Source organism: Grus americana, chromosome 7, assembly GCF_028858705.1.
Source record: "Grus americana isolate bGruAme1 chromosome 7, bGruAme1.mat, whole genome shotgun sequence".
Lineage (NCBI taxonomy): Eukaryota > Metazoa > Chordata > Aves > Gruiformes > Gruidae > Grus > Grus americana.
This window is the reverse complement of record NC_072858.1, coordinates 25095603-25114740: the sequence shown is the minus strand read 5'-3', so window position 1 is coordinate 25114740 and position 19138 is coordinate 25095603. Positions and strand designations below refer to the sequence as shown.

Sequence of the window (19138 nt, the reverse complement as noted above, 5' to 3'; positions counted from 1 at the left end):
GTTTCAGGAGAGGCTGGCTGATGCCCTGAAACATATTCTTTCCATAATTCCTAATTTTTTTTTAATTTCTAGAACAATAGCCTGGAGTGTTTTTGTTACTGATCCTTCTATAAAAATGGTCAATTACCTCTTCTGGCAATGGATTTGAACAGACCAATTAAGCACTGTAAGCGAAAGATTTTCAAGGGCATAAATAGTACTTAGCTGCGTAATCTGATAGACTCCCGTTTCTGCCTTTGAAAAATCTTTCCCCCATATATAAAGTCTTTGATAACTTTGTTTTTTCCTATTCTTGTTTTCACAGACAACTTCTTTACCAAACTCAGGAAGACGGTGAGTGAACCAAAGCAGCATGACAAAATGCAAACAGTACAAAGGGAAAGCCATTCTTTTATAAATAAAAAAGGGAGTGCAGCTGTATCAACCATACTTAAAGCTCAGATCTGAAGGGCTTAGGAAGAGACACTGCATGGAATTCCCAGCCAAAGAGGTCGCGAGTGGGGAACGGTGAGGTCCTGCACATCCTCTGTCCTGCAGCTCAGGAAAAACACTGTTTTCCTCTGTGTTGTTTAACCTGCCTTAGGTGTCTGAAAGAAACTGGTCACCTTATCATCTAGACATCAAACACAGACTGAAGATAAACGTTTAGAAAGTCACACCCTTAGCTCTGTTCTCATGATTCCCTCTTTGACCAGGATTTTGTCCTTATTTCCTTTGGGGATAGGAGGCTGCATTTCTGTGCCAAAAGGTGGCATGCTTTCAGGTCTCTGCAAGGGGGGGCTGGTTGGTGCTCACAGATGCCACTGTGAAGGCATGTGCAGCCACATAGAGGAGCTGTAAAGTCAAGATGCAGTATCCTGCATGGAGGAGACGTGACCGGCCAGAGGGCAGGCTGCGTGTGTGCAAAGAGAGCCTCGCCACCATGCCAGCACCTCTGCTAGCAGAGGGAGTTTGAATTTTTAACCATAGAGGTCTTGCCTGTTGTCACCCAGTTTGTGATTCATCAACAGGATGCTTCAGCTAACAGAAGGATGAGATAGAGTTATTTGGTAATCACAATTGCTTATGACCCTAGAAAGGCAGACAGTGGGACAGCCATGATCAGCAGACCCTAGCACAGTCTGCTGTCACCATGGATGAAGAAAGTGGAACAGGCATTTAGTAAATCAGGGTAAGAAAGCACCCTAGCTCTGCAGCATGTTTTTCTGTTCCAATAGTCAGGAAGCCAGCAACAGCCTTCCTGTGTCTGACAGTCCCAGAAATAGATAAAAGGGCCCAACTGAGCTGACCTAGCTCTGGGCTCCTGCATTTCAGACCAGATTCTATCTTTTGGGTTACAACTGATCCACCCAGTCTCAGCCCTTACTTGTGGCAACGGTCAAGAGTAAGAGGCAGGAGAAGAGCTGAGATCATTGTAGCCCTCTCAAGACCTGACCCAGCACCACAACTGCAATTGCCTCAGCTGTGCAGTAGCTTCTTCCCTTCTGAGCTCACCTGCACACGTGCTTTTCCCTTTCAGGTATATACACCTCACTCAACAGAACAAACAGAAAACTCTGCAAAATCCTTTCCACCCAGAGCTTTCAAATTCCTGCTTTGCCTTTGTTTTGAGGATAAACTACCTGTGCTGACCTGTTTCTCACTATTGTCTTCACTAAAGTGATGACAAACTAACATTTGAAGTTAATGCTTCAGTGCTGAAAGGGGAGGATTTTCCTTTCAAGCATGGAAGGGGAACAGGTGTCTATAGAGTGTTGTTTCCCTCATACACACATACCTACTAAAACCTCAACATGTAAAGGGTATGTGCACACTCACTTCATGTCCAGAGCAGGATTAAGCATACCTTGGAGCTGCTTTGACCTAGATGATCAGTAGTTGGAAGCCTGGCAAAAGGGCCTAGGTTGTACAATGTTCTGGACAAGGCAGATTCAAAGTAATTTTGTGCTCTGTTAAACCTGTTCATTCTCAGCAAGGCTTGATCTACTTCTGAATAGCAGGTGGGACCCCATAACTCAGTGGAGGGCAGCCAAAGGGCAAAAGATGAAGTTGGTTCCTGTTGCTAACCATGGAACCAAGCTGGGAACAAAGTCATTTTACCCAAGGGAGCAATATAAGGAACAATACCTTAAAAAGCCGGGTATGATCAGAATCTTGAACGGGAAGGTATGAGGGCATTGGGGTCTGTGTTAGCATCTTCTCCTGGAGCAAAGGTGTTCCTGCCCAAGTGATGGGCATCCATATCATCAGTTGGTTTTCCTCATTGTCACAACAGTTGAAAGTTGCTTTAAACATTTTTCTTTTCCTTCTTCACTCCTGACCCCTTGTCATCTCCCTCCTTGCTGCCACTGTGAAATTAATCTTGGTTCATAGTGACACATGTATTCCCAGCCTGGGGAGCAGATGCTGGGTGTTTGGTGCCCGTGTTACATAATTCACTATTTAGTAATGGGTATTGTGGACACCTCATTGATAAGAGACGTGGAAAAGATGCCAAGGCAGGTTAGACCTGAAGGTCTCGCTAGTCAATCATTCTCTATTAGCCCAGAGCAGAGCCTAGAGGAAGACAACATAAGAAATGGGACAAGTTTAGAGTGATTCTTCCCCTGTGTATCTTCCAGCTTTTGGCCTTCAATAGATTGGCTACTTCCTAGACCTCATGATGCTTTTAATTACTGCAGACCGGACAGAAGGTCTGGTCTTAGTTAAAAAAAACTCCCGAATTGCCTCCTCACCACCGACCCCAACAAATACGCTGCCTCCATCAGCTCCAGGGAGGTTAGCTCAGGCTGTGAGGGAAAAAAAAGGAAAGGAAGGGTGAAGGGAAGCTGAGCCTGCTGGCGCTGGAGGAGGGCTCCGGGGTGGGCCCGCTGCCGCCGGTTTCCAGCACGACTGCCGTGGCCGTGAGGCTGCGTCCCCTCGTCGGACGAACCGCAAAAGCTACCGATAAGTTCCCTCGGTGCCTCATTCTGCGGGAACTAAAAGCAGGCCGGCAGCGGGCTGCGCCCCGCGTTTCCCACCGGCTGCGGCAGCCGGCGCGGGGAGCGGCGGCACCTGGCGGGGAGCAGCGGCGCGGCCGGGACCGGGGCCGGGACCGGGACCGGGACCAGGGCTGCGACCCCACGGCCGGGAGCTGCGCAGTACTGCCCTTCGCAAACAGCTCTTACCGGTTACTACGCGCCTGATAATTTTCACTGATGCTCAATAACCTTTGCAAGTTTTCTTCGGTTTGATTTTTAGAAGGATACAAGGGAAGCATCGCCCTGCCTGGGGAGGAGGAATAACGCCTTTGGTTAACTCAAAGCGCCCAGCTAGTCTGATTGCACTTTCCAAACCAATTTCCGCCCTGTAGAGGGTTTATTTCCTTTAAGAAAAGTATTTGAATTGAAAGCAGCTGGGGAAAGAGCACGAGCAGCATGGACTCCTCCTTTCAAACCTCCTTTCAGAGCTCCCCCAGCTCCTGAGAGAGGCTCAGTCCTGGCTGTGGAAATGTCTCCTCTGTGAGACTGAAGGGTCAGTTTTCCCCTGGAGAACACGCAGGAGAGATGCTGTCTGAGGTGTCCACCACCGCTAGCCCACCGCCCGGTCCAGCAGCTCAATGCAACAGGGTGTCAGCACTCAGGCGTGTTCTCCCACCCGGCATCTACCCCTTGTGCCTCCCTCTTCCCGAAAGCCAGAGGAGGGGTTGTTTGCACTATCCTGCCTTTTTTCCTGGAAAAAAGGACTGGGAAAGCGAAGAGAAACATATTAGGAAAGAGAGAGAATAAAAGACTAAAATAATCGCCCTGCTTTTTACTTTGGGCGATTGCATGATGTCCTGGGCTGGTTTGTACAAGAGATTTTGCCGGTGGAGCAAAACCAGGCCAAACTGCACTGTGCACTGGAAAAATGAGCACTGTTACAGGCTTTTCTTATACAGAAAACCTGCATGGCAAAGGGTACAGTGTAGATAATTTCTATATACACCCAGGTCAATACCAGTTTAATTCATCCAATACATTTCACATTTTTCTTCCATCCAACCAGTGCAGTTTATCAGTAACAGCTCCCTTTAAAAGCCAGTCATGAGTATACTCTGTGTTTTTAAATCATTCAAGATTGCTTTCTTCTGCCATCTTCTGGCAATATAAAAAATCACAGCGTTTCAGTAACAGCAGTGTTGCTGTGCTGGTCTAAGGCAAGGGTTGTCAGTACAGGCACTGTGTAATTAGATCACTTGGCATAATTGGAAAAAAATATAACCCTTCTTGCTTATTTGAAAGCTTACCTAGTTCTTCCAGTTCTACCAGTTGATCTAGTAGCAGTGACTTGGTGGTTATCCCAGGGCAAAATGTCTGGTTTGTGGACCTTGTGTTTCATGACCATCTGTAACAGCAAAGGAGAGTTGCATATCATGTGAGGTTTTATCGTTTTATAACAGGACTTCATCGAGTGTACCCTAAATATTTTGAAGAGAGCCCTTTTTGACAGTTTAGCTCATGGCTGTTCATAGCTCCTTGACAAAAGGCATCTTTGTTTCCTACAAAACCGCAGGAAGATCTTGTCCAATAGGCATGTAAAGATTTTTCCTTCTACTGCAACAACTATTTCTTTCTGTTCTGTCCATATAAACACCACAAATCAAGCCAAAGCACTTTGCATTATTTGCTTAATTCTAAAACAAAACATTTTCAGTATTTTGTTAAAAATGTATGTATGATTTAGATAAGATTAAATCATGGTTTCTGGGTTTTTTTTTTTTTCCCTTTTCCTGCAATCACATGGAGGTTCTTTGTATATGACTGCTTGTGATCCCCAGTCTCCTGTCACAATAGCTTTTCTTACATAGTTTTGCTAAAAATATGAAAGTAATGTACAATAATTAAAAAAGGAAATAATGCAAAAGGGGAAAATGCCAATATTTTTCCTTAAAATAAACTCAAAATTCAAAGCCAGTGAGAAAAACTACTCACAAAATTCCGGCCTGCAAAGAGAACATAAATAAAAGCTGTTCAAAGCTTTGTTCATTTTCACTAGCACCAGCAAAAATGACTGCTTGGGATGCCAGGCATTGGAGAGAAAGGACGTTAATGCTATTTATAGCTCACGGATGGCTCCCACTACCATTGTACCTGAGAAGCTCACAGTCCTTAATGTATTCCTGCTCACAGCAACTTTCTCAAGCAGAAGACAGCCTTCCCAGGGCTGTGCTGGAGGCACTGGGGTTTGCTTTGGGAAAATGGACTGTTATATTTGCAGCCTGTTCCCAAACTGTCTATTATAAACTGCCTCCAGCAGGCACAACCTCCAGCAAGGCGGCACCCCTCCCTGCTACCTGCGTTTGCCTCACCCTCTTGGGAGCCATGAGGCTGCTGCTTTGCTGGAGGCTCTTCCTCCCTCCATCACCCTACTGGCTTCGACATCGATCTACAGTCCACACCAAGCCTCGGCAAGAAACAGCATCAGAAAAAACAACGGCATAAAACCTGACAAGATAAAGGTGAAAAAAACCCTTCAAAAACTTGGTGGCACAGAACAACCCTTCCTCCTGCCCTGCCTGACCAACTGCACGATTCAGGTGGCATCAACGCGGTATTTGGGGAGTAGGGCAGCGCCGCACTGCCGGCTCCTCACAGATACAGCGCAGCAGCAGGGCTTAGCAGGGAAACTCTTTCCCGCGAGCCAGAAAATGGCAGGACAAGCTCTCCTAGTGACCCAGAACTGGACATCTCACAGAGCAGCAAGCATGTCCCCCCTGCCCTTGGCCCCTCACCCATCACCGCCCGGAGAGGTGGGCACACACACCGCTTTACCCGTACTCCTGACTAGGCAGCTCCCTGGCTGCTTGCACTCTGCTGTACCTGGTACCCCAATGCCAGGGAGGAGCAACAGGAAAACCAACCTGGTTTATTTCTTCGACTTCAAGATAAGAAATTAGGAGCAAATATTCCTCAGACGCACAATCAAAAGTTCACAAAAGAAAGTAAACCCCAGCTCTAGGTCTTAGTATTTCCTCTTAGCTGTTCTCAAACACTTAACTGGTGGTCAATTCCTTTGATACAAACTATCACCGTACTTAATGATCACTTAACTAAAGAAAAATCGTTATTTTTAAAGTCAGCAATTAAAAAAAATCTAAAGAAAAAATATCCTGCTCAACAAAGCTGAGTGTCCCTTGAAAGCTCTGCCATTTGCCGGAAAAAACTTAAGTGCCAAAATAGATCTTCCACTGTAGAGTTTTGAAGTCTTTTTGCTCTTGATTCCACTGCAAAGAGTTTGTACAGCTTTATCAACCTTAGAAAAAGGTGCCTTTCCCATATGTACCCTTTCAAGCAAGGCAAGGCAAAGAGAGCACACTTCACTGCTTATGTTAAAAGTGCAGGGAGAGACAGACAGCTCAAAGATACCCCTGCCAAATGACTGAGGAATATCAAAACCCCTTTACGCGTGCTTTCAAATATTCTGAAATCTTGCAAGCTTGACAGCATTGTCAATTTTGTATTGACAGCAGCAGTCAGAGAGAAATCATTTGAGGAGTAAATCAAGGAGAAGAAAAAAAAACCCACAACCCCTTTAATCCACAGTCACACAAATCCATACTGCCTGCAGAAGGGCAAGTGCTTTGGAACTCCTTTTAATAGCAATATATTAACATCCTTGTTTGTCTCTCCTGAAGCTTGCAAGGCATTCCCCCCCTGCCCCCCTTTCCAGAGTCTGGTCTCTTCAAAATCGTGTCAGAACTGCCCATAACTTACACCTATCACCAGCCTGTGACACTGATGAAATCTCGGTGTGGCGCTGGCTGTGACAGCGCTCACTGGACTGTTATCAATATCAAGGTCACTTTGTTTTTCTTGCTCTCGCTGGAGCTCCTCTGCCCTCAGGGCGTGGGCTGCCCATGGAAGCTAAGCTCCTTGCAAGCCACAGCCTCTCTGCTCCGTTGCTGGTGTTACATAAGATTAGAGTGAAGTTTCTACTATTAGAAGCAGTTAGCTGCATGGCGACTGTGTCCTCTCCTGATGCGTATAGCACAGTTATGGCTGCTGGCAGCAGGACTTAAAACTACAGCTATTTTAATTCAGGAAGAAGCATGAGCGTATTCAAGATGTGTCAAGAAAAACAGTAGGTTGGGGGGGGGGGGTTGTGTGTTAATTCCTAGCAGTGGTACCCTGGACAGGAGCGCCCCAGAAGAGAATTAAAGGTGAAAGCATCACCCTAGGCTTGACGGATATCCACAGCCGAGTCGGAAATTATGGTACGAGCCTGTGGAGGGCAGCGCTGTCTTGCTGGGGATGGTGCATTGAATAGCTCAGAGATGCCAGCTGCTAAGGTAATACTTCTTTTTTTATCTCCTTTGAATCTGAAAGCTGCAGATGTAAAAGCTGTCGTCCTGTCACAGCTATAGCCTGTCACTGCAAGGAGGACTCCCTGTTTTTCCATCCGCCACCCCCATTCTCCAAGCACCCTTTCCTGCAGCGTTAGCCCTGTGTGTGGGCAGATGCCTCTTCCTCGGCTGCGTGGCTCTTAAACAGGAGGCTTGGGGGAGGCAGGCTGGGGCGCTGGAGGCAGCATGGAGGTTCTCCCCTTAGGTCGACATGTTCTTGGGAAAATATGTGCAGATCAGTGACACTGTAAAGGAAAGGAAATGCTCTCCAGGAGCACTTCCATGAGCTAGCAATAACATCCCCTTCCCCAAAACCAGCAGGGCACAGCTGAAGCTCTCCCCACTAGCCTGAATCCTGCTGGCAGGGCCAGCAAGCTCTCCCCCTCCTGGGGGCTTGCCTTGCCTTGCCCAAGGACCACGGTGGCTGTGTGACCTGGGACAGGGCTGCTGGAAGGAGCTGTGTGAGACCTCACTGGGGCTCCCCACCTCACTCAGGAGCCCATCTGAGCCAAGACACTCAGGCTTCATCCCCACCCGCACTACCTCACAGCTCTGCCCGTGCCTGGCCAGCCACCCCCTTGATTTTCTGCTTCACCTGGGACCTGCGTCACACCACCGCGGGCTCTCCTGGCTACCCGAACCATGGGCCGAGGCTGGTTACCCTCACCTGCCCTGCCTGCTGACTGCTCCCACTCCTGAAACAGCCTCATGTGTCCCTGCCATCCCCGGGTGCTCGCAGCGCCGGTGGGGCAGCGGCAGGCTGTCCCTGCCCTGCAGCAGCCCCTCCAGCCCCGTGCAGGGATGGGAGGGCTCATGGAGGAAGAAGCCTTTTGCTCTCCAGCCCAGCTCAGGCTCCTCATGCAGAAGCTGGTACCTTCCAGCTCAGTTTGGAGGAGTTAGAGGGCCCCATCATAAACATGCCAGTCCGGATGCGAACGGAGGTGTCAGGAGGGAGACCGAGCAGTGAAGAGGTGTGAAGACTCAGATTTTCTCCCACCCAGTAAAACACGGCCGCCGGCATATGGCGAGGGGCATCTGCGAGCTGAGCTGAGCTGAGGGGGTAGCCGTGGAGGAGGGTTGCAGGGCTGCTCCCGCTCCTTCCCGATGCTGTGGTGAAAGAGAGGGGGCTGTGTTTTCCAGAGCCCTCGATCTGGCATCTTTCCCGGGTAGTAAATTCTCTTAAAAAATGAACCAAACAGAGCTTTAATTGTACATTCTGCTTTTCTCTTCACTCCGGAATAATGGCAATGGCATTAATACAGTGCTGCATTGAACACGTACCCGCACTGAGGCCAAGGGACCGATTCTGCTTTCCATTATTCAGGGGCACTGCCTCTAGTGAGGCAGATCAGGGTTTAAACAGCGAGCAGGAGCAATGAACTTCTACTGTTACCCGCTGTTTGAGTGTGGGCAAAATAAAAGGCCATAATATATGATGCAGTCAGCCAAGAAAGCAATATTGCTCTGCCATGTGCACGGTCTACACCAAGACGAGTCCAGGATCTCATTTCTAAATTCCCATAGGTGCCTCATTTAAACCATCAGCCATAACCTGCTTCTCATTTTCAATACCACTTGGTATTAGAGCTGCAGTGAACTGCTGGTGAGAGATTCTAATTCCTGCAAACAAGCCCCTGTAGGCTTGCAAGGAAAACAGAGAGTTCCCCTCTCGGTTGCCTGCTAGGTTCCCATCTGGCTGTTTTAACTTTGCTATTGCTTTTAAATGTGCCTGTTTCTGCACACGAGGCTTTCAGCTCTACCTCAAGAGACTCCTGGGTTCTCTTAGCGTCAGATTCTGGCCAAAATGTAGACACACAGATTGGGTCTTCTTAACAAAAAGGAAGATCGGATTTCACATTACAGTATCTGAAAGATTAATTCCACTTACATGATCATTTCCCTGTGAACCACACTTCTTTCCATCTGGATTTTTCCATCAGGAGGACAAAGAGCCATAGTGTTAAGCACTACCTGAGAGAAAAGAGCAAGGAGTGTAAGATGAGTGCAGAGATGCTTGCTGAGAGAAAAGAGAAGAAATAACAGACTAGAGAGCAATTTCAAATGCATCGTGAGGCTTTTTTTTTTTTTTTTCCCCCAAGTGAATTATATTCTGATCTCATGCTTTGGTATTTTGAACCATTTAGTATGACAGGTTTTGATTCAGGGAATTTAGGATATTTGGCTGCAGGAGCTTTCCGTATTGTTATTGTTATCTAATGTTTGTGTTATTGTATTAACAACAGGTCCAGCCAAAATCAGTGCCCTGCTGTGCCCAAGGCTATCAATAATTTCATTTAAGACCTTGTTATTGAAAGACACCTGGACCCATCTGGGCTGCTATAGAATCACAGAATGGTTTGGGTTGGAAGAGACCTTAAAGATCATCTAATTCCACCCCCCCCTGCCATGGGCAGGGACACCCTCCACCAGACCAGGTTGCCCAAAACCCCATCCAAACCTGGCCTTGAACACTTCCAGGGATGGGGCACAACTTCTCTGGGCAACCTGTTCCAGTGTCTCACCACCCTTACAGTAAAGAATTTCTTCCTAATATCTAACCTTAATCTACCCTCTTTTAGTTTAAACCCATTACCCCTTGTCCTATCACTCCCTGCCCTTGTAACCAGTCCCTCTCCAGCTTTCCTGTAGCCCCTTCAGATACTGGAAGGCTGCTATAAGGTCTCCCCGGAGCCTTCTTTTCTCCAGGCTGAACAATCCCAACTCTCTCAGCCTGTCCTCATAGGAGAGGCGCTCCAGCCCTCTGATCAGCTTCGTGGCCTCCTCTGGACTCGCTCCAACAGCTCCATATGCTTCTTGTACTGGGGTCCCCAGAGCTGGACACAGTACTCCAGGTGGGGTCTCACGAGAGCAGAGTAGAGGGGGACAATCACCTCCCTCATCCTGCTGGTCACGCTTTTGATCATACCATCATAACCACAAGCAGAGCTGTGCCAGCTAGGAAGGTGCTAGCAAAAGGGATAGAGGAAAGATAACTTGAGGCCCAACAAATGCCCTGCCCCAGACTCCTCTTGGCACTTCAGTCATTTAATCTCTCTACAGCTCAGTTCTGCCTTTTGGAGACAAGGTGAAACTATGGCAAAATGGTGAAAATGAGGGCTAGGTGAATAAGTGGCTGCTCAGTCAGTTTGGGTTCATTTTTAGTTAAACAAAACATGTTTTTCTCAACCAGGAACAAGCCACTTCATCTTGGTTTAATATTTTAAAAGCTTTTCTGCAATGCTAAAGTAAAATTCCAAAACAACAGTAATTTTGAATAGAAAAATGGAAATGGTAAATTTTTTTTTAAATAACAAAATGAACTATTTCAAACCTAAACGGAGTGTTTCCGTTTTTTCCAGAACTTTGCTGAGTTTTCTTTGACTGGAATCTGCAAATGCAACACAAATCTGTTAGATGCTTTAGCCAATTCAAGTCAGTGGGGGTTGTGCATTTTTTTTCTTCTTTTCTTAGCCAGAAAAATCTCCAGTAGAAAACAGCAATTGTTTCCAATGTAGAAAAAGAAAAAAAAAACCCCTCAAGTGGCTGGATACTGTCAGGGAGATACAAAGCTCAGCTAGGCTGTTGTAGACGAGGTCCCGGCATGCCCGAGTCCCTCGGGAGCTGCGCCCAGCTGCACGCAAACAGTGTGCAGAGTCACCCGCAGCCTTCCTGGGCGCTCCCCACGGCTCGGCGATGCCCCACAGCCACCTGCAGCCTCTGCCTCTGGGGCGGCTCTCCAGCTGCCGGGGACATCCAAGCCCCTGTGGATCCGAGCAGGCCCCGGCCATTTGGGGTGCACCCCACTGCTCTGGGTGTCTGGGAACTGGTGCGTAGTGACAAAACAGTTTTAAAGCTTGTGCTACCTTGTATTCTCCCAGGGAAGCAAGGAGGTTAATACATCTGGATTGCCCTTAAAACCTCTATCCAGTCTCAAATGTCTCCTATAGATAGAAGGCTTTTTCTTGTTGCTGCTGTTTTGTTTTTAACCAGGAAAAAAAAAAAGGAGGAGGAGAGAAAGATAGAAAGAAAGAATCTAATGAGATGCTCTTTAGGTACTTCCAGGCTACAGTTTAAAAGAAAAGTAATCCTATCCAACTTGCATGGTCTAGATCTCTGCAGAAAACATTAGTGACCTTGTAGGGCAGAAAATATTTTTTCCCCAGTTACAGGGGCTCCTGCCCTCCTGCAGTCACTGGCTGTTTCCAGCTTCTGGGAGCCACCCAGAGGGAGAAGCTTAGAGAAATGTAATCAGTGGCAGCACTTTGCTAGCTTTGCAGTATCTTAGAGTAGAAGGGCGGGGGGGGGAACCCTCAGCAAAGTCCTTGGCCTTCAATTAAAAAATTCATATTACTTTCCTCATTAGTCCAATCATCTGGTATAGCTATTTCCAAGCTTACCCCAAAGGCTCTGCAGAGCAATTCAATTTCAAGGCCAGCGCAACGCAGGATGGAGCAGTGTGCTTGGGAGGAGCTACGCTTTGTGTTGACACGAGGAGCTCACTTGCCTGGCATTAGTCATGTGAAGCAAACGATGTTGACGCACTTTTTGGAAAGAGGATTGCTGTATGAAAGGGAGCTCTGTTGCAAAGCACCTCCCCGGCTGCAAAGGCTGGAGTCGCCTGCTAAGTTTCACCGGCACCAAAACGACTCAATTCTTGGAGAACCTCCTCAAAGTCAGTTCTTGAACAAGAAGCCTCGCAACGTCATTCTCTCTGCTAACCATCCCTTTCTCTCTTTCTGCTGATCATCTCCATTACTGTAACTAGCTGACAGGCTACAGCAGAAGTTTAAAGCAACGGGGGCTAGGAGAACTGAAAGTTTAGTATCCATCTGCTTACCTCCACAACTTCAGCTTTTAAACACCTGCAGCAATCAAAAGTCAGCCACACTCCTTGAAAATGAGCCTGTGGTCTTATGAATCTCCTGATGTAGAACCTGTATTATCTCTTTCTTGATTTCCTTTTACTGCTTCAGCTTAACATTCTCTGTCGGTGAAAGTACAAACAGGTCATCATGACGATGCTGGCAGTAGCTCTTGAGCGCAGTGCATGACTTTTGCAAGGCAGTAAAACTTGCGGGGCAATGCACAGAATCTTTTTTCTGTGCTATTCTTCATGTTAATCTGTGCTGGGATTGCACAACATACTCATTTACCAAAGCTCTTTGTGTTACGTTGTCTGCCCTGAAAAATACATAGGCTTTTATCCCTATATTCCTCTCTACTTCCCTGCAGTTCTTTTCCTTCATCATTAAAAGTAAAACCAGTCAGCTTTTTTTCCATTTCTCCTGTAATTTTTATTGTGCTTTTCATATTTTGCCTATTAAGTACTTACCCTAGGGAGACTTCCTTTTTATTGGAACATACAAAAAGCTGTAACTCCTCTTAACATTTGTGGCAAGGAGGAGGGAGTAGGGGGCAGGGGAAGCAAATTTAGGCTGAGGTCACAGAAATATATGTGGTGTGTTCAATAATATGCCTTGCATCATCTCTACTTCTTTTGCCATAAGCAACAGGATATTCTCCCTTGCTTTCTGCTTATTTCCCTAATCAGCCCACACTGTTAAAAATAACCTATCTGGATGTTTGGATAAAGTTGTTGTTGCTTTAGGAGCAACATCCATCCGGCTGCTGCTGCTGCTGCGGGGCAGGGGACAGACTAGATGACTTCCAAAGGTCCCATCTGCACTTGTTTTCTAGAATTGCTGAGAAAATAGACCCAAACTCTAGATTTAGGCATTCAGGCATTAGAGTGAAAGCTGATGCCACATCAGAATAAACACCAGCCACCCCACTTTGGGAAGAGTTCTAGTGTGGCTCACATGTTGATTATGGCTTTAATACCAACAAGCAACCAAACAAAACTCATCAATATTCTCTGGAGGTGAGAACAGCAATTCAGAATAATGAGATCCTGGCAGGAGAAATGCTCCTAAAGTCTCAGAGCAGGGACTGCTTGGATATCTTTGAACTCGCTCTTGACTGAGCTCTGCTTCAGGCTGGACTGGCTGGCCTGAGCTTCCTGGGTCTAAACCAGCAAACACCATCGCCAAAGGGATGCCCTTATTCCACCACATGATCTGTGAGGGAGCAAAACAGTCCTAGATGGGATTCTCAACAGGGCAACAAAGCCAGAACTTTCAGTTTTGTAATTTCCCAAAACTCAGCTGCTCTTTTTTTCTCACATGCCAGGTAAGTACCCTGCCCCTCAGATGAGAGAAACAGCCTCTCTCCGGAGGCAAATAGCTATCACATTATTTATACAAAGTGGAACAGCTCCCAGAGGAGAGACGGAGACAGGCAGATGCAAGTATACCGGTATAACTGAGTGTACAGGGGTATTCACCTGAGAAACAGAAAAAACTAGTTCAAATTATCTCCATTTCTATTTATACACATACAGACGTACATATAGATATGTATAATTGCATGTGAAAATCCGTTCATAACATATACACATGCATATACATACATGTATAGTGTTTAAATATATCCCTATAAATGAAAGAAAATTGTACACACATACATTTTATATGTATGTATACACATACACTATATGACTATATGTCTTACATACACATCCTAAGATTTCCACCTTGGCCCTAGAAGCTTTGTAAGTATAAGTCAGTCCAATGATTCATGCTTTCAAAAACTTCCAGTTTTAACTAACGAGAATCAAGTGTGCACAAACACTTTGGTAACTCTCCAACATAAAGTACTGCAGCTTTCCTGCATACGCTCATCAGTGCTATAGTAACAGAAATAATACCTGCACCTACGAGCTTCAGCCAGTGCTGCATTCGGGTGGCACAGGATGTTCTTTTTCAACAGCGTTACTTGACAAGAAATTAAATCATATCGTCTTATGCTGTTGCTTTCTCAGGGGATGAATTACGTGCCTGTAGAGTCCTACCACGGACTCAGTCCTGCTCTCTGGATGCTTTTAGCAACACCTGCAGGCCCCGCTGCACATACTAGTTATAATAATGTAATGCTATTTGGAGGGTAATGAACAGGACTACTTTCTAGGGAATATTATTTCTGTATGAAAATTTCATCTTAATTCATTTCAGAAAAGCTGTCTCTGATATAGCCCAAGTGCGTGCAAGAGAGGAGCAAGATGCCTCACACCAGAGACTCTGCAGGGAGCAGAGCTTCCTACAAAACACCAGCGCTATCAGACCTCCAGCGGCTCTTTTGGTTCAGAGGAGGGTCTGACAATCATGTGGACCAAGTCTGGCCAAATATTTACCTGGGAGATGCGTAAGAACATATGGTCCTATCATTAAGTTGCTATTGGTCCCTGGGAGGAGGAGGAGGAAAAGGAAGGGGTGTGGTACACTGGGGAGCAGCTTTCAGGTCTGCAGGAATGTTTTCGCAATACAGGCTTCCAAAATTGATAACATAAGGAGTTTGGATGTCATGAAAAACATGACATACAAAATGGTAACTTACTCATAGTGTGTCTGAGTTGGGTTTTCTATATTCTGTGAACCACAGCAGATTTGGCAGGGTAAGAATTATTTGTATTCTAGGCAAAGTCTTTAAAGAACCCATTCCAAATCAGCATCAACTCCGAGATGTGTTACCTGCCCTGGAAACTGTGCTCCAAGGCAGCAGACAAGAACACAGTAGCCCTCACACTCAAATAGGAGTAGCAGGACCAAGAGCCAGATGGAGGAGGACCCAAATGAATTACACAATAGGGAGTTTGCCAGTCCAAATCCAAACTTTCTTTCAAAGATGGTAAAACTGAAAGTATCAAACAGGAATTTTCATGCAAATACCTTATTCTTGTGACCACTTGTATTTATTGCTATTTCCTTATATTTCGATTACTGCAGATTAAATAGATCATCAGCTCATTTTTCCTAACTCTTCATGAATACATGAGGAGATTTTTTTAATTTTTTTTTTTCTGTAGAACAACTTGAGTCCCAGTTTATGGTGGGAAGAGGGAAGAACCTGGCTGGTGAGCATGATGCAGCTGCTTCATGTCCAAACCAGGAACAAGGTGCTGCTGCATCTCTATGGGTTCTCGCTCTTGCGACTCATGCATACTATGAATGAGAGATTAGCTCTGGAACTTGCTAAACAGCTCTTTAAAGAAAAATCTTGACCACTTTATGCAGTGTGCTATGTTCCCAAGGATCAACTGCTGGGAGCCATTTGCTTAACTAACAGTATCCCACCAGCAAGTCTGTACTCTTGCTGCTCTCCACAACACCATATCACATTTTTCACGTGCAAAGCACTACGGGCTTCTCAAAATTTGCTACTCTGTAAGCAAGCTGCATTTCCTGCATCCTTTGCTAGCGGGAGCCGGCACTAACTTTAAACCATGCTATTTTAGCAGAATATTAGGGGTGTTGCCAATGAGCCCTTCGTGTCTTTCAACAGGTGGGCTGCTAGGAGCAAAGCTACTCTTCAAAGCCTCAACATTACTCATATCCTTAATGCAGCAGATGGGCCATATAGCATCAACACGGGAGCCAAATATTACGAAGATCTGCAAATAGAGTACTACGGAGTAGAAGCATTTGATGATCCTTCCTTTGATTTAAGTATCTTCTTCTGCGATGCTGCCAATTTTATAAGCAAAGCCTTAAACACTTCAGGAGGTAAGAGAGAGGCAAAAAGAAGCTTTGGGAGGAGGTTTCAACATGAGCCAAATGGCTTCTCCTTGCAGTAACAGGCAGCCAAAGCTCAGATTCAGCGTACAATTGGAGAAGGCACAGGCAGAACCACCACACGGAGGACGGGAGAAGGGCGCCTGTGCCACACGCCGCAGGGAAGGTGGCCACGGCCAGATCCCCAGGAGCTGGGGGGGGGTGGCTGCACCAAACCCAGCGTGGTGGGAGGAAGGGCCAACACTAGGAGCAGAGTGAGAGGGAAGGGCAGAGGTTCTGGCACCGCGGGTCCTTCGGGAGGATCCGTGTGCCTCCACGTGCACCTCGCACCCCTTGCACGCCGGCACAGGCTCCAGCCCTGCGATCCTACCCCAGGTACCGCAGCCCTGCTCCTGCTCCCGATGCACTCAGCTGGGAGCAGCAGCACTTCAGCGCTGGCTTAAATGCTTCACATGCTTAAGTGCTTCGCAGAATTGGAGCTTTATTCAGACTATCTATTAAGCTAGAGAAGCAGCAGAAGTTAATGAACTAAGTCAAAAACTACGAGTCTGACCCACAGCCTACTGCATTTTTGTCAGCAGAGTTTGGATTATGGCCTAGTTATCATAATTTCCATTTGTTCCAGAGTTTGCTCCGACTCTGGCTGCGAGATCTGCTGCTTTCACTGGAGTGCTTTATTAAATCCCCAGTTATAGCTCACACTGGGCTGCTGAGATACAGTAAATTATGAGTCCATTTTTACAGGCAGACTATCCTACGGAGTTTATGGGACTTGTCAGTGATCGCAGTCAGGGTTGGGCCAAAATTTTCTGCCAAAACTGCTTTTTTTCCACAGAAAACTACACTAACAAGTTTAGTCACAGAAAGCTTCTCCCTTCCATAGAAAATTTCAACTATTTTAATCTGAGGCCTAGGTTAGATGCATGAGGTCAGTATGAAATACCACCTTGCCTGAGATGTATGACGCGATCTTATGCTAACTGTCCATGAAAACATGAGTATCCACTAACCACCACCGTTGCTTTCCCAACTAGTTTCTAGTAGTTTTTGTCCTCCCTGTGTCCCTCTCCCTTCAGAAATGCTAAAGCTCACTCACCTTGCTGCGCCTCTTCTTTTGCAGGTAAGGTGTTTGTTCATTGCGCCATGGGGGTAAGCCGCTCTGCATCTTTAGTGCTTGCCTTTTTAATGATCCATGAAAACATGACACTTGTGGATGCTCTGAAAACAGTGAGCGCTCACAGAGACATCTGCCCAAATTCAGGATTCCTCAGCCAGCTCCGGGACTTGGACATTAAATTAAATGAAGAGAGGAAAGGAACCAGAGAATCTGCTACTAAAGAGTTGTAAGAGCGTATTGCTGAAAGAGAGAGGACAAAAATTTATTTGAGTTTCCTGTATCTCTTTTAAATGAATTGTATTTGTAAACTAAGGATGCAAGTTTATAATGCAGCAGAATATGTGTTATTACTTGATCTTTCCATTTTGCAAAACGCTCCTAGATTATACTTACAGTTGGTAGTATATTGTATCCTTCATTCTCCACCTTAAAACATTGCTCTCTGCTGGGGAGAAAGGAAAAAAAAAATATATATATCAGGTTCCACTTCAGAAATAGCTGTGTTTCAGCAACTAGTGAAGCTCATATCACTTTATGAAGTGTTAGGCTATTTGAGGTGAAAGATGCCATATTATTTATGCTACAATAATGCTTAGAAGTTTTCTTATGAATCAGCCCCCCACCCCTTTGCTCCCCATATCTAAAATGGTTTGTATTTTGAGACTTGAATCTGGCACTGGTTAGTTCTTGCTTTTACAATTGGTGGAGCCCCTGAGTTGGGGGTAAGAGGCTGTTTAAAGGCAGAGCAGCTGGGAAACAATACAAACCACTCTTTAAGAAATTACTCCATGTCTATTTATATAGTGTTTTCCCTTTAACTGTTCGTCAGATATAATTTTTCTTTACTCCATGAAAATACCTTTATTTGAGAGGACTTTCAAATACTGTTCATCTTCCCTGATAAAAATCCATCCAGGAGATGCTGTGGAAAATGCTTCCGAAGAGGAAGGTGGGTTCCCAGCTGAGGCTGCATGGGCAGTGGGAGCGAGTGCAGGAAAGCATTTGACAACAAAGTTCAAAGGATTCCAAATTTGTCTGACAGTTCAACGTTATAAAACTCGTGATTTTCTTTCTCAAAAATAAAGGCCATTAACATTGCAACAACGTGTTCTGTGGCATTTACTTTTGTGAGAGGACTCGAGTGAAAACTGAAGTGACACAGGAATGGCAAGGGAGGTGCTGACAGGCATCAGGCTTTCATCTTTGTGTTTTTGGGCCACCATAAGAGCACTCAATAGCTACTGTCATCTGATGGATCAGTGCTGCCTGGAAACTATGTGAAGCACATCTGGCTTTCGGTTCCCAGCGGACAAACATTCGCAGCACAAAGCCAGCTCAGGGATGGCAGTTGTTTGCATTCCTAGTACCAAACTCAGGAATGCAGAGGCATGAATACTCCCCACCATGTGAGCTGACTGCTCAAGAACAGCAGAGCAACAAGGGAAAACATGCCTTGCCATTCCCAGTGCTGTCTGCAAGGCAGATTTCTGCCTTCAGGACACGCAACTCAGCACCTTTTATGATGCTCTTTGGCGATATCTACATCTGCTGGTGGGCCAGGCTATAGAAGCGAGAGCACAAACCAGAGCATTTGGCACTGAGGACCCGACCCTCACACAGAGGGCATCTCAGGGGGGTTTGATTTGGACTAACCCTGTGGATTGGACATCCCTGAGCAGCAGGAGAGCAGTGCTGGAGCACTTCTTTGCTTTAGTTGCCTGTGTAAAGAAACTACTTGTGAGCTCCGGGGCTGCTCTGCAATGTCAACAGAAACACGGCAAGTACGAACAGTCAGCTTAAAAGTATGCTTCAGACCCAAATCAAAATCTAATATGCACATCTCCATTACCAATTAGCTCTAACAAACTGATTTCAACTTACAGAACGAGTGGGGAAAAAACCCCAGTGGATCTGGCTATAGAGATGCCCCCAGCCCCAAGCACAAGAACCACATTTCCTTATGCTCCCCACCTATAAGAAAACTCTCCTTGCCTTTAGCAGCAGCAGGACTGAGGCCAGCCAGACATTTTC

At 46.1% G+C, this 19138-nt stretch overlaps 1 protein-coding gene and 1 long non-coding RNA gene across 7 annotated transcripts in view; one reads left to right on the top strand and one right to left on the bottom strand.

Moving 5' to 3' along the window:
• Window positions 1-18102, bottom strand: part of LOC129208863 (uncharacterized) — a 35010-nt gene extending 16908 nt beyond the window's left edge. For 2 of the 3 annotated variants that reach the window (XR_008577899.1, XR_008577898.1), the window contains exons 1-6: window positions 17967-18102; window positions 17501-17549; window positions 17087-17347; window positions 12201-12347; window positions 9252-9334; window positions 4268-4365 (exon numbers count right to left, since the gene is read on the bottom strand). This is a non-coding gene — a long non-coding RNA (uncharacterized LOC129208863). Of the gene's footprint in view, window positions 1-2127; window positions 2557-4267; window positions 4366-9251; window positions 9335-12200; window positions 12348-17086; window positions 17348-17500; window positions 17550-17966 lie in introns of all 3 variants that reach the window. The other variant, XR_008577900.1, reaches the window with a different exon arrangement.
• The window catches only part of LOC129208861 (dual specificity protein phosphatase 13-like), a 29587-nt gene extending 11379 nt beyond the window's left edge, over window positions 1-18208 (top strand). For 2 of the 4 annotated variants that reach the window (XM_054832279.1, XM_054832276.1), the window contains exons 2-5: window positions 305-333; window positions 14434-14623; window positions 15761-15981; window positions 17111-18208. In XM_054832279.1, coding sequence (XP_054688254.1) covers window positions 14481-14623; window positions 15761-15981; window positions 17111-17337 — 591 coding nt within the window. In that variant the 5' untranslated portion in view covers window positions 305-333; window positions 14434-14480 and the 3' untranslated portion in view covers window positions 17338-18208. Of the gene's footprint in view, window positions 1-304; window positions 334-6869; window positions 7310-14433; window positions 14624-15760; window positions 15982-17110 lie in introns of those variants that run through there. The other 2 variants (XM_054832280.1, XM_054832278.1) reach the window with 2 other exon arrangements.
• The last annotated feature ends 930 nt before the right edge of the window (window positions 18209-19138 follow it).